Below are 14,402 nucleotides of genomic sequence, written 5' to 3'. Positions count from 1 at the left end.
CTAGGTCCACTGAGATGGCTCAGGAGGTAGGGGCTTCTCCTTTCAAGCCAGACAACACAAGTTCCACCCCCATGACCCACAGGAGGGAATATGCTCAAGTACACACACACACAATGTAAATGTAGTAATTAAGCCTTACATGCTTTTTCCTAGAATAAATGATTTGTGAGTTAGGGATCATTGGCATCTAGGCTTCGAATTGGCAAAAGTGAACTATGCCTGTTGACCTTCACTGCAAAGAAATAATTCCTTTTTTCTTTTATTGTAACCTCCATATAGCTTTTGACTGCCTTCCCAGTATACCTTGCTTATACTTACAAAAGCAGTATATATTTGTAATGGAGGGAATTTCAGAAAATTAAAACTGGTGCTTGTTGACATTGGATGTAGGTTTTGCCTAAACCACCATTCACTGATAGTGTTTCAAGTTTTATATGTATGAATTTTTTGATAATTTTAAGTGGGAAATGGTCAAGTAAAGGTTTCTCAGATAAGAATAAACTTTATCTCATGAATTTCAAGTCTTCTTTTTAGCATATGTTAAATAAAAAAGGACTTTTTGATAACTACTCTGACCTTACCTGTGTATCTGTCTTCTAAGCCTCAACACATGACCTTCTGAGCTTCAGCTTGTGTGGATCCCTCTAAATTCAAATATATAGTAGGTGTGTAGATAGGGACCACAAACACAATTCTTTGCTTTAATGTTGTGATATGGAAACAAAGGCCTTTTCCAAGTTAAAGTATGATTTTTTTTTTTTTTTTGTTCCTTTTGGCAGTTTACAGTACAGATTTCATTCTCTTCTCCAGATTTCAGTGTGTGCTAAGCCATTCCATATTCATGAAATCTGCCTTTCATGTCTTGTGGTTCTTTTCAAACCATTGTCACAATTTCTGTATACCAGATGCCAGAAAATGTGATAGCAAAGACCTTTATCATTCTGATAAAGATTACCAGTTAACAATATTTTTTAATATTGTAAAAGTTATTTACTGGCAATTTTCCCTCCCTAGTCCATGGCCACTAGAAAGGCAAAAAGTGAGATAAAAGACATTGTAAAAGATGGGAATATATAAGGAGAGACAGGGGAGAGAAGGGAGGGAGAGAGGAAGGAAGGAAGAAAGGAAGGAAGGAAGGAAGGAAGGAAGGAAGGAAGGAAGAAAAGGACAAGCAGGTATATGTTCATATTTGTACATTTTCCAGCAAAGCAAATTGAGTTCACTCTCAAGAGAATCCTGTGTTCTGTCCAGTACACAGGACTGGAGAAGGAAGGGCAACCAATAGTCTGGGACCCAGTGCCAGCCACCGCCAAACTGACTGCTTTTGTTGCCCTGCTCTCCCTTCCCATCACAAAAAATATCCAAACACTGAGTTTCAGAACTGAAAAGCAGAGGCCACAGCTTTAAGGCTGCCTTTCAGTATGCGGCTGACCTTAGTATGTTTTGCCTGAAAGAAAACATGGCTGGCGTTTGATTGATGGTCTGTGAAAAGCAAAAATAAACTCAGAAGTTAATATATGAGAGATTGTGGTATCAGCAACAGACCCAGACTGCCTGTACAGTAACGGGATGGATGTTGAGAGGTTATGCAGCAGCTTCCATCATCCATTGGTGCTAGTAATTGCACCAATGCTGATGAAACCCACCTTTATAAGAATATATCTGTTTATTATCATCACAGTTTAGTCTAAGTAAATATAGACATACAACCTAACAATAAAGCAATTGTTTCTCGTGTTTATACCTATAAAACACCAATTTGTTGACTCAAAATGATAAATTTTGGTTATAAAGTAACATAGTTTGTTCAAATCCCCTATTTTGATACATCCTACAATAAAAATAAAATTTAAGTATGTCATTAAATGTTTTCCTGAGAAACAGTATTAGAGAATATTTTATTTAAGATAGCACTGACCATAACTGACTCAAAATGTTGTTTTTCCCTAGAAGCAATTGTATCTTATAAAGCAAAGTTCTCTTTTTATCTTATTTATCATTAGTTCATTAAACAAATTTATGAACATAGTAGAGTATTTGTATTAATTTCATTTTAAGTAGTATACAAGTTATGTTAAAATGTGACTAATCTTTAAGGAACTGAATTTCTCTCAATGGTTGCTAAGTCAGATACATTCATGGAGGGTCATTGATTTGATAAACAATTTATTTTCCCCTTGGTTGGTACTGACCAATGGTTCCCCAAGCTTTTATCATAAATTTCTGTCAGGCAAATCATAGCATACTATTGAAACATTGTAAGCACATATGTTCTATGACCATGAAAATCATATGCCACTATTAAAACTGACCACAAAAGCTGTACTAAGCAAACTTACAGAGTTTTGGCAGGCATTTAATGTAAGGGTTAAGCATGTATGAAAATAAAGCAAGTGTGAGTTGAGTATTAATTATATAATATGACAGGAAACAAAATGTTTTAGACTTGAATTTTTACTTTATTTTGGTATGTAGTTATTTTGTCTAACATACAAGAAACTTTTGTGTACGTATGAGTTGTTTTAAAAAAAATCCTGGTTATTGAAGCCAGATCTTCCTATATGCTAGGCAAATGTTCTTCCACTGAGCTGCAAACCCCACTTATTATTTTAAAACCAATATTTGTACATATGAACCAAAATATCTTCGGGAGGGATCCCAAGTCTATTTTTTCTTTTCTATTTATTGTTTTTTCTTATTTTACATATTGATCCCAGTTCCCTCTCCCTCCCTCTCTTCCTCCCATGCCCCCAAACTCCCTCCCATCCCATCCCCCTACTCCACTGAACTTGGGTATCAATTAGAAGGCCTGGCCAGTCTAAGGGACCTCTGACAAAACCAGATGTATCCCCAGTGCAGGAAAGGACTTTGGGAGCACATTCCCCATGGAGGCAGGAAGGAGGGCCTAGTCCCTACTCTAAACAACTTGATAGATTTTGATGATCCCTCCTGGAAGGCATCACCTAAGTCTAAAAGTTATTTCATAGATACCATATATATCTGGAAAGTAGTTTCATATGATACCTTAATATACCTGCATTTCTGCTGCCACCTATCACATGAAGTCAGATGTGAAGTTTTCCACTTATGCTCCCAATCAAGGCTCAAAATATTTTGAATAGTGGAGGTTTCAGAGTTGCTGTTTCAGTAATGGAAATGCTGAGGAGCCTCATTTTCATGAGCATTTCGCTATTACAGTATCGTCATTTGACGTCTGTTCTAAATGACATAACACTGTAAGAATATTTTAAAAGCACAATCACCTTTATATTATTAAAAAATGCTTTTCCAAGTTGCACTACCATTTTTAACATTTTGTTTATTCTATTGGTTCATAGCATAAGGGACTCTAAATATGTTGACCAGAAGAAACCTGCAGTTAGGACATTGCAGGTGTGAGTCTGAGCATACTTTGCCTGCAACAACTCCAGAGCCAGGCTGAATTCTAAGTGTTCTAAGATGTATTAACATACTGTCTTTAGATCAGCATAGTTTATGATCATTATGTTGCTGTACAACTTGCTGTATAAACCATCTGACCTGTCAAAAGTCATCACCTGTGTCCAAGACATTGGAACCTGGAAGAACCCTTTCATTATAATTCACACAATTACAAAAGGAAGATATTACAATCTAGTAGGTCAGTTGAGACAGCAAGTTCTTACTGTTGGGATCCCTGCAAGCTTTACTACCAGCAGAGAAATGAACCATGATAGGCCAGGAGGAAATTTGGTTTGGTACTGCTTAGTTATCTAAGCAGAGTCTGACATCAAGCCAGTTTACTTAACACTATTTAATATAGTTCAATTTTGAAAAAAAATAAAACAAACAACAAAAAAGTCTCACAAAACAAAAACAACAACAACAAAAAATGTTTCCTGGTAACAAGAAAGCTTAAGGCATGACTACATGTGAACTCTTTTCACATGTAGTGAAGTACTGGCCTCTACCATGAAGATGTGTTCTATAGCTTAAGGTCCTACCTCACCAGGCTGTAAATGTAAAGTACTTTTGACATCTCCCCTAATGGTGGGTTCTATTTACTGATAAATCTAAAGATAAAGGGAGAGAGAGAGAGAGAGCGAGAGAGAGAGAGAGAGAGAGAATCTGGGATAAACATTCTGGGTGATTTAGATGAGGCTGCATTGTACAGATAGAAAAAAGATCACCAGGTTATTTGCAACATCCACGCCCTGCCTCCAGTGTGGAAAACAGGTACATACATCCCTTCTGTTAAAGAAATGCCTGTGTGCTTAACATTCCTGCTTTTCCAAGTGTTAGTCTGTGAGCACACAGACATCCTTTCCTCTACATCTTACCTTTGTCATCCACTGGAATTAAAGACAATGGTGGGTCAACTCTTAAAAACTATGATGTTGTTACTTGACAGTTGATCAGGATTTTTAACCATGTGAATGACTTTCCCATCAGCCCCATGTTTCCCCTTAGTATAATATAAAAAGTGCCACAGCAAAGTATCTTCTGTTGCCACCTACATCTCCACTCCGAGAACTATGACTGCCATGGTACTGACCTTCAAGGTTATTGTTGATGTTCAGATAATAAAGGTATGCTTTTCTTTCCTGAAAAGCAAAAGTAACAGAAGTAGTCCTAGAAATCTGTTCCCCACTAGAAACAACAGTTATTCTTTTTTTTGTAAAAGTGGGTACTGTGCCACAGTTAAGGATCTTTGGTTTTTCTGGCTGTACCATCGTGATTCCTCAGTCCTTTGATTCTGACTTTGCACTAGAAAATCAGCTCCTATTCAGATATGAATCAGGCTAATGATACTAACCAGCATAGTAGTTTTTGTTTGCTTGTTTGGTTGTTTTTGGTTTGGTTTTTTTTTTTCTTTTTCTATTTACTGCTTAGGTGACATTCTAGAGTCCTATTGCATAAAATAAAAGCACTGGACTCAATTATATCCAAAATTTATCTTAGCAAAAAAAAAATTCCAATGCTTTAAAATTTTTATTTCATGCAAGGAAGCCACTGTTATTATTCCCACAAATATGTACTATGTTGAAAGTAGTTATCATTTTTTTCTACAACCTATACAGTAGATTTCATTATAATGAAGATGCCATCAAGTTTCATTGTAACATCATATCTGATAGATGCTATGGCTTCAGTATGAAAATTCTGCTCAGGGTCAATGCAAGCCTTTAAAATGTGTTTGTGTTGTGTTTTGGATATTACTAGCAGCAAAGAACTTCAAGTTCTTTGCTGCTAGTAATATCCAAAAAGGAATAAAGCTTGCTAGTGGGGTGTCACAGGAATACAAGGATATCACTAGCAAAAATAAATTACTTTGTTCTCATAAATCGTGATGTGATTTTGGAACATAAAAGTAACAAATGGAGTTACAAAGTTCCTGCTGTGTTCATCATGACTTCCCATAGGATGAAGAGCTATTGCTAGGGAACTTAAAGCATCAATGTCTGGCTCCCACCTGCAGAGGTTCTGAATTAATTGGTCTGGTATGCATCCTTTGGAAAGGAATTTTAAAATACTCTCAGAATTAATATGAAAATATTGTTCTGAATGAACACACACACACACACACACACACACACACACACACACACTTGTTTTCTGGACTATGAATAATGCCCAGGCTACAGACAAAAGCTGAAAACTACTACAGTTATATCAACTTCATCATCTTAGTATTCTCAGTGTCTAATTTTTCATCCAGAATATAGTAGTCTGGATTATACCATATGCATTTCTGGCACTAGACAATGGATAAGTTTCTTTGAAATTATTTTCAAGTATACCCTTTGTCTTCATGTCTTCATTAGAATTTCTGTTGTTGTGAAGAGATCATACCTACAGCAACTCTTATGAAGAAAATATTTAATTGGGACTGTCTTACTGTTCAGAGGTTTAGTCCATTGTCATCATAGTGAGAAGCATAGCTGCCCACGGACAGGCATGGTCCTGGAGAAATAGTTGAGAGTTTTGGATCAGGATTGTCAAGCAGCAGGAAGACAGAGACCTGGCTTGAGCATTTGAAACACCAAAACTCAAAACACACTTCCTCCAACAAGGCCACTCCTACTCCAACAAGGCTACATCTCCTAATGCTACTCTCTATGCTTTCAAATATGACTCTAGCGGGGTGGGGGGTCATTTTTGTTCTAACCACCACACACTTAATACCTGTTTTCTGACATGAAATAAAAAGCACTGGGTTAGAGTAATTTTATCTCATGTTTTATGTGACAGCAGACTGATGTTTGTATTCAGCCTTACACACAAGCAAGGCAGCATTATCATATAGAGTATACACTGTTTTGGCTAGCCAAAGAAAATTTACCTGAACACAAATAGCAGACAACTCAAGTAAATAATAGTTTTCCATTTTACAATGTTCTCCACATCTCCAAGAAAAAATTTTAAATCCTTTTATATGAACCACTCTGAAAAATCTCTTGCCTATTTAGAGTCTCAATCAGTGTATTGAAATAGTGTCATAAAGAGGGGAGCAACTTCAGAATTAACTTACATTCATACTTTGGTCTTGCAGATAAAGACATAGAGATACTTAATTGTAGGACTCTGTTGAGTAGATGTCAGAACAGATATAACTTCATATTCTATATTGTGGGTCTACATTTCCTTCTTCATGCAGTTTTCATAGGTTCACCCCTTGTATCTGAAATGGCTATTCTGCCATTTATACTTGTCCTAGAAATTGGGTACATACGCTGCATACTGTCACCTCTTAAGTTACCAGTTTTTTAATGCTGTTTATGAAGAAGTAGCTCAAATTTGTTTGAATTTCTCTGTAATTACCTTCCAAAGTAGTACTTTGAGACCACATGTCAGAAATGAATATGTGATCACATCTTGTATTGTTTCTTATGGTCTTCTGCTGTTATACTAATACTTTTCCCATCTCCAACTGGCTTTACTTTTGCAGCTTTGAGCAGTAATTCAGTCCCCTACGCCTCCCTGATTGGCTCTGTGTCCTCCCTCTCTAGCCAAACCACCACTCAGTCCATATATGATAATAACTCTCTCCCACGATTCGCTCGAAAAGGTCTAAACATCTTTGTGTCTATTACCTTCTCTGTTAAAGCACTGCAATGATGTTCACATCAGCCCGTTTCCATGTCCAGATCAGCCTAACATCTCCTGTGCTTTTTGCATTTCCATTCTATTCTCTGGGGAGTGCCTCATCTGGATGAGCTCACTCTTAATTACTAGATTGTTGTCACCCACCCTTTCACTCTGCCTAATGTAAATTTGCTCAATTATGCCATCTATATGAAAAGCTTCAGAAAGGGCTCCAAAATTTTGGTTCGGATGTATAATTATATCATCAACAAAGAGAATATGTATCTAATCAACTCATTTCTGTTGGCTCTCTACCAAGGTTTTGGCTCCTATAAGCAGACCTTCACAGCCATGAACACAAAGCCACCATAGATCACAGCACTGTGCTAAGCACAGCATGATTATCTTGAAGAAGCAAAGTTGTTTCAGTTTTTTTTTTTTTAACTTAATTTGCCATAGCCATTGATAATTTGGCATTTCAGAAACAGGAACCTAGGGGATGACTTTACATAATGACACCATTTCTAAAGCACTCATAAGAAATCCTGTCACGTTGATCTAATGGTCATCCTTCCAGCCTGTTACCCTCCAGAGTTGCAGTGACAGCAGAGCATCACCAGAGCTTCCAGTTGGAGCTCCCCACTTCTAATTTTCTACTTCAGATCCTTCCCTGGGGGCATGTTAGTTCACTGTCTCAATCCAGCTGGAATCTGTGCCTCTTAATATCCAAGTCAGCAACTCTCTCTCATGGTGCACTTGCAAAATTAATCTCAATGAGACAAGATCAAATCATGTGAACAGAGAGGGAAAAAAATCAGAAAAACACAAGAATCATCAAAATTAACAGCCGATTATTTTTAACAAACACTGAGAAATTAGTGTGTCTTCAGCTGGCCGACTGAACTAAGATGTTTCTTTTCTTTCCTTGTCTTTTCGTCCACCATTTGCTTATTTTCCTGAATACATTTCCCATCAAGGACAAAGATGTTTACACCTGAAGTAGGTTGTAGGTTTGCTGGGGGTTGAAGGGTGAGACTTGGGAAGCAAAATATCACTGTGTCATTAGTGCTGCCATTAATAAATGGCTAGAAGGCTGCAACCCCAACCTCTACAATCTGCTACTAGTGGAAACATTTTTGACGTTCAGTTTGGTTTGGTGCCAGTGTGTTGACAGTATCCATTGTCAATGAGCTGTTGTGCATGTCATCCATAGTTGCATGTGAATGTTGTCACCTGATATGTTTGTGAAATACTAAAGTGATCCTCATCTATCATATTGTATGGTAAATCCTGCACAAGCTTTCATTTTATTGGTTCTTTATAAAGGTGTATCAGGCTATCCATTTCATTTTTAAAAAACAAATACATTCATCTTTTTTTTATTTTTATTTACACCATCATTTTCTTTGCAGGTTCAGATGATTCCGGTTACCCTGGTAACCTTCATTTTTCAAGTTAGTTTTCTTTGATTATACATAAGTCACTTTCTGTTTCCTATCAGGCTGCTCCTCCTTCCCTTTCAGGCCTTCTTCACTGTCTGTCCCTTGGTTGACTTTACACCATTTAATTCCACACAATCTCCATTTCACACAGTGCAGGAGAAGGAGTCTGAGATGGTATAACAGTAATTACTCAAAGCAGAAGTTGACATCAGGCCCGCCTTTCAGTTTTTCCTGCTAGCTAACCTCATTGATTCGTAGCACAGTAACACTTTCTTCCACACTAGGAATGCTAGTTGGGGGAATATGCTTGGTGAATTTTCTACTTGGTTCCAAAATCTTCCCTTTAGAGCATGTCCTGCTTTGAGTAACCAGACTATCTGCCTGCTTCTTCACATAAAACATCTTTACTACTCACATGTTTTCAGGCCATTTCTAACTACAGCATTCACTGTGTTTTGAAGTGTTAGCATCATTTGGTTTTTATTCAAATGTCTTTCCTCTTTATTTTTAATAGGTATGGCTAGCCATCCTCCAATACCTATCTTGGAACTTGCAGATCATATTGAGAGGTTGAAAGCAAATGACAACCTGAAGTTTTCCCAGGAATATGAGGTAATACGCTTCATTTATGTGACAGAGCTTCCAATGAATGCATGCCTTTTCTTTTACTAGAAAATTAAAATTAGTACTTTCCTATGGAAATAAAACCCCAAATCAGATGCAATTTGAATAAATAAACAATTAAATCAGTATAGAAACTGCATTTTATTGGTATTATTTTATATTTATTCAGTGTAAGTTCAGTAAATATTGATATTTGGTGTCCCTCCCCCCTTGGATATTGAGTCCATGACATTTCTGACTCAGTAAACTTCTAAGTGTTTCAAATGTTCCAAATAGGTGCAAACTAATTCATTCATGGTAAGAATTTTTGCTGAGTGATAGCGGTGCATGCCTTTAATTCCATCACATGTCAGGAAGAAACAGGTGGATCTCTGAGTTCAAGGCCAGCCTGGTCTATAGAGCAAGTTCGAGTTTAAGGACAGCCAGAACTACACAGGGAAACCCTGTCTCAAAAAAAAAAAAAAATAAACAAAAATAAGCATCTTCCCTGCAAATGATATTATGTACCATATCATCAGGATTAAGTACACTTTATATTGTGGTGTATTTATTCTAGCTGCATGTGTTATATGTGAGTGTGCAAATGTGGAAGTCTGAAGACAAGTTGCGGGAGTCACATCTCCTATTCTGCATGGGATTCTAGGAATCTGGCTCCTTTCCTGCTGAGCCATCTTGCTGGCCCTATAGTACAAGATTTCTAAATAAAATGTTTCCCATGGCCTGAAAACTCTACACTTACTGAATCATCAACTACTGTGGAAAAGGATGCTAGTGCTAAAATTAACAGAAATGTGCCTGTTTGCAAACTAACTAGGGTCATAAAACCCCAGAGTCCTTAAAGATTCTATGTGAATTTTTGTGAGAGAGAGAGAGAGATTATTTGGATACTGTGGCTGTGACCTTTGTTAAACAACATGATGCAAAACTGGCCATTTTTAGTATTCCACAATAACAGGCTCGTGGTAAAATCTGTTCATGTATCACTGTTTTTGCACTTCCTGTGTTGCAGCTCAATATTTAAATATACCACTAAAATCTACCATTTGTTGCAGGCAACATATTGGGGGCTTATATCAGCAGACTCTTTACTGATTTTCTTATTAAAAGTCAAGCATGGCTCTCCATCATGCCTTCTTTGTCCATGCTGTATCAGTTTCCATGGCAGTTGTCCAAGATAGACTTTGTCTGTCAGCTGTCACAGTCTGTCTTATCATGTGTAATGAGAAACCTCTATGAGATCTCCATTGAGGGAACAGAGAGATCACAGATCTCAGGTATGCCATATCTGAGAATGTGAAGCAGGAGGCCCATGGAAATCTATTTACATAGCCTTCTAAAATTCTTGAAATCACCCTCTTCCTATTTCCCCCTCTCCCTCCCTTTTCTCCTCCCTCTCTCTCTTTTTGTCTTATGCTTATTTCTGTTTCTTCCTTTCTTTTTCACTAGTCCCAACCCTGTAGTCCAGGATTGGTGATTGAATCCGGGGCTACATGCACACTAAAGGCTGCTCTCACACTGAGTGACATAGTAGATGCTTACTTTTAATTCTGGCACAGGGTCTCACTGAGTTTCTCAGGGTTCCCTCAAACTTAGGCTCATCCTATGCACTTCCCATGAAACTGAGTCCATAGACCTGTGCACTATATACAGCGTCCTAGTCTTAAGCTGGGTAAGCAAACCATCTGAATTGGTGTCCAATTTGTGTATTCTAACATTTTTGTGCTATTTGATAGAACATGGAGTTGGATTTTTGTTTCCTTCCCAGTCATATTTTCCTTTCTTTCTTCCTCAAGCATTCAGGGAACTTAATGCTGGATCAAATCTTGTATTATATTTGGAAAACCCTGCTTCTGACCTCTTTGCTGTTCTTCCTCTAATGTATAGCCTCCCTTGTTAAACGATGTAATAGACTTTAAAACAACTCCCACGTCATCTCATTTGGGGTTTGAGGATAAAACCTGAGTTGTAGCAATGAGAATTAATCAAATGAAGAGTGAATTCTGGAGCAACAGAAACTCTTAGTTTAGGGGTCAGCTTGCACCAACCAGAATCATCATTGTTCTTTATCGTTAATATGTTATAATTTTTTCTATATATATTTTCTTCGTGATTCTGCTTTAATTCTTTATTTGTAATGATATAATAGGCCACAGAAATTAAAAATATAATCTTTCAGCTGATTAATAGACCAACACCCCACTCTCCACTGGGGCACTTCAATCCTCTCCAGCAAATTTACTTGTATCCATTGAATAAAATAGCTGGCCTCACTTAATATAGAAATTCTCAAGAAATGTTCCATGCAAAGCTAATCTAATAATCATTGAGATCAGAAGCACTCCTTAAAAGTCGCTATGAACTGCATGCTGGCATGACTGCCATTAACAGCTCCCCCAGTCACCTCAGCCATTGACATGATAGCCCACGCAGTCTTTACCGTTCATCGGAAAGATGATCTGTGATTAAAGCTCCCTGGGCATGAATTGACTGGACTGTGTCTTAACAGCCATGAAGGAGATATTTAAGTGCTGTAGTCATCTGTGGCAATAAGAGTAAAGTCTTTATATAATAATATTACAGCAACACTTTGGCAAATTATTTTCTTAGTAACTACCATATAAACTTGAATATATTTTAACTGACTTTCTCTCATTAAGTAGGTATGCCAATGAAATTTTATTTTACACTATAATCAATCTGATGTTTAAAAATCTCAGTTTTGGATTATAATTCCCAGCATATTTACAAAGTAATTTCTTAATAAAGTTAATCTGTAATGTATATAATGCACACAAATACAGAGAAACTGATGAAGATGAACAATTGGGGAATCATATAAAGCAATGCTACTTTAGGAATAGCTATGTTTGAACTCAAAATTGTAAAATCTGGTTTTTGCCTTCAATGAGTTTTCACAAGTGCCCTCTTAACACAAGACTGGCAGGAGTAACTCTCTCTTAACTATGCAGATATGCTTCTTTCCATCTACAAAATAGATTTAGTAACCTATTAACATAGGTTTGCACCATCCCATGATTAAAGGCCCCCAGCATGCAACTGTTCAAGGGAACATGATTGAGGTGCTTTAGGAAGATAAAAAATAAAACCTGACTTCCAATTTGGTTCTCAACGTTGAGCTTATCTGTTTTTCCAACTTCCAGATCATAATTCAAGTATACTCTAGTTTTCATAAACTTAGTGCTTTTGATTGAGGAAATAATCTGCAGTAAAACACAATGACAACAAATTCCTTTCAAAATTCCTGACAGTGTAGTTACAAATTCTTCAAAAAGTATTTTTACATATTATTTGAGAATGTCATTCATTTTTTCAATGTGTTTTGCATAAATTCACTCGCTAATCCCCCCTTCATGACGCTTACCAGAATAGATATAGTGTATCTAATTTCAATTTTTCATATGTATTTTTTTATTAACCTGCTGAGTCTATTTAGTGGTTTCAGTATCGTTATGGTTATAATGTTATCCTCTGGAGCATGAGCAACCTATCAAATCTATATCCCAGCAGCCAATAGTACCTCAGCTGTGGACATGGCTTCATTTTCTACCACCACCCCCCCACACACACACACTGGAATTTTGACTGGCTTGTTTTTGCATGTCCTGTGCATGCTGTGACTTCATTTGTGTAACAGCCCCTGACATGTTCGAAATCAACTTTCAGAATTGTTATTGCTGGCTCTTCCTATGTGTAGTAGTATTATCTTAAAATTGTGTACTACAACTATTTTTCACATTCCATTTATTGTAATTAGAAAGTGACAAGGAACTGGGTCTCAGAATTTCTCACTGGAGTGCCACTTTGGCTTTTTTGTTGCTTTCATAAAAGCCAAACCCAAGTTTTGTTACTCTTTGTAAAGAGATGGATAACTGTGATCATAGTACTTATGTCCCTCTGCCACATATAATCTACATGTGCTAATGATTTCATCCAGTTCTCATGGCACTGATCATCAGTCCCCTTTATGCCAAAAATAATGAGGCTCTTCTAGAAAACTTTCCAGATATGAAAGTCTTATTTTGTAACAACATATATATTATACCATGATCAAATAATACAGTGAAAGATGTTAAAAGAATAAAATTAATATTTCCTTGATGAATAGTGAAACACATAAAGATATTTCCGAGATATGTAGAGACATTAAACACTGTTTAAACCAATTTTTCTTTGTTTGTTTGTTTGTTTGTTTGTTTTTTGGAGATAGGGTTTCTCAGTATTGCTTTGGAGCCTGTCCTAGAACCAGCTCTGTAGATCAGGCTGGCCATGAACTCACAGAGATCCACCTGCCTCTGCCTCCAGAGTGCTGTGATTAAAGGCGTGTGCCACCAACGCCCGGCCAAATTTTTTAATTTGTAGAGACCTCTTAAAATGAGCTTGAGAAAGAATGTTACATGTCTACTGTGTGGGAGAACCAAGAGCTGATGCTGGGTTCTTAATCACTCCATTTGAATTAACTCCCCTCAAGATCTACATCTTTTTCTCTTTTTTGTTGTTGTTACATCTTGATTATACAGTCTAGGAACCATAATCTCCTACTAGATAAAAATATTTCTGCTGAAACCCTGTGCAGATGCTGATAGTTAGCACTTTTCTTCATGTAACTATCCATCAGAATAGTTGGTGGTTTTCCTGAGACATGTTGATGGTATATTTATTTTCTCAAGGGATAATTTGTCTATCTCCAATGGTAAATATTATATTTCATCAGAGAAGAGACAAACATTGTCTGTCATCAAAGCAGTGACCACAAAAGAAAACATTTTCATTTTTCCTATAACCAAGTTCTTCGTATATTTGACCATGCTATAGTACATTCACAGACCCAAATCTATCTTCAATAAACCATTGCTCTATTTTGGGTCTGTTGGATTTTTCTAGGGGATAATGCTTCTATTTCCCTAAAGAAACAAATCAGTAGAAAGCAAAAATCTTTCTTTCTTTCTTTCTTTCTTTCTTTTCTTTTTTTTTTTTTTTTTTTTTTTTTTTTTTTTTTTTTTTTTTTTTTTTGAGACATAAGCCATAGGAGTATGTATTGGTGTTTCCTTTCTTTCTTTCTTGCTTGCTTTTTCTTTTTCTGAAACAAATTTCAGTCATTTATGTAGTGGAATGAAAAATGACTAATTTCATGTACTAAAAAGGACATGAATATTTTACTCATTGGTATTGATAATTCAAGGTAAGGAAGATGAACATCTAAATTTACTATTCAGTGTGAGATTCTCCAAAGTTTGAGGGATTGCAAGGCAG

General features: G+C 36.7%; 1 protein-coding gene across 35 annotated transcripts in view; it reads left to right on the top strand.

Moving 5' to 3' along the window:
- Positions 1-14,402, top strand: part of Ptprd (protein tyrosine phosphatase receptor type D) — a 462,643-nt gene that overhangs the window by 363,230 nt on the left and 85,011 nt on the right. For 24 of the 35 annotated variants that reach the window (XM_051188084.1, XM_051188083.1, XM_051188078.1 and 21 more), the window contains 2 exons: positions 8,478-8,519; positions 9,022-9,119. In XM_051188084.1, coding sequence (XP_051044041.1) covers positions 8,478-8,519; positions 9,022-9,119 — 140 coding nt within the window. The remainder of the gene's footprint in view (positions 1-8,477; positions 8,520-9,021; positions 9,120-14,402) is intronic. The other 11 variants (XM_051188096.1, XM_051188080.1, XM_051188095.1 and 8 more) reach the window with 1 other exon arrangement.

This window comes from Phodopus roborovskii, unplaced genomic scaffold, assembly GCF_943737965.1.
Source record: "Phodopus roborovskii unplaced genomic scaffold, PHOROB, whole genome shotgun sequence".
NCBI lineage: Eukaryota > Metazoa > Chordata > Mammalia > Rodentia > Cricetidae > Phodopus > Phodopus roborovskii.
The sequence above is the reverse complement of the archived record's forward strand: the minus strand, read 5'-3'. Positions and strand labels throughout refer to the sequence as shown.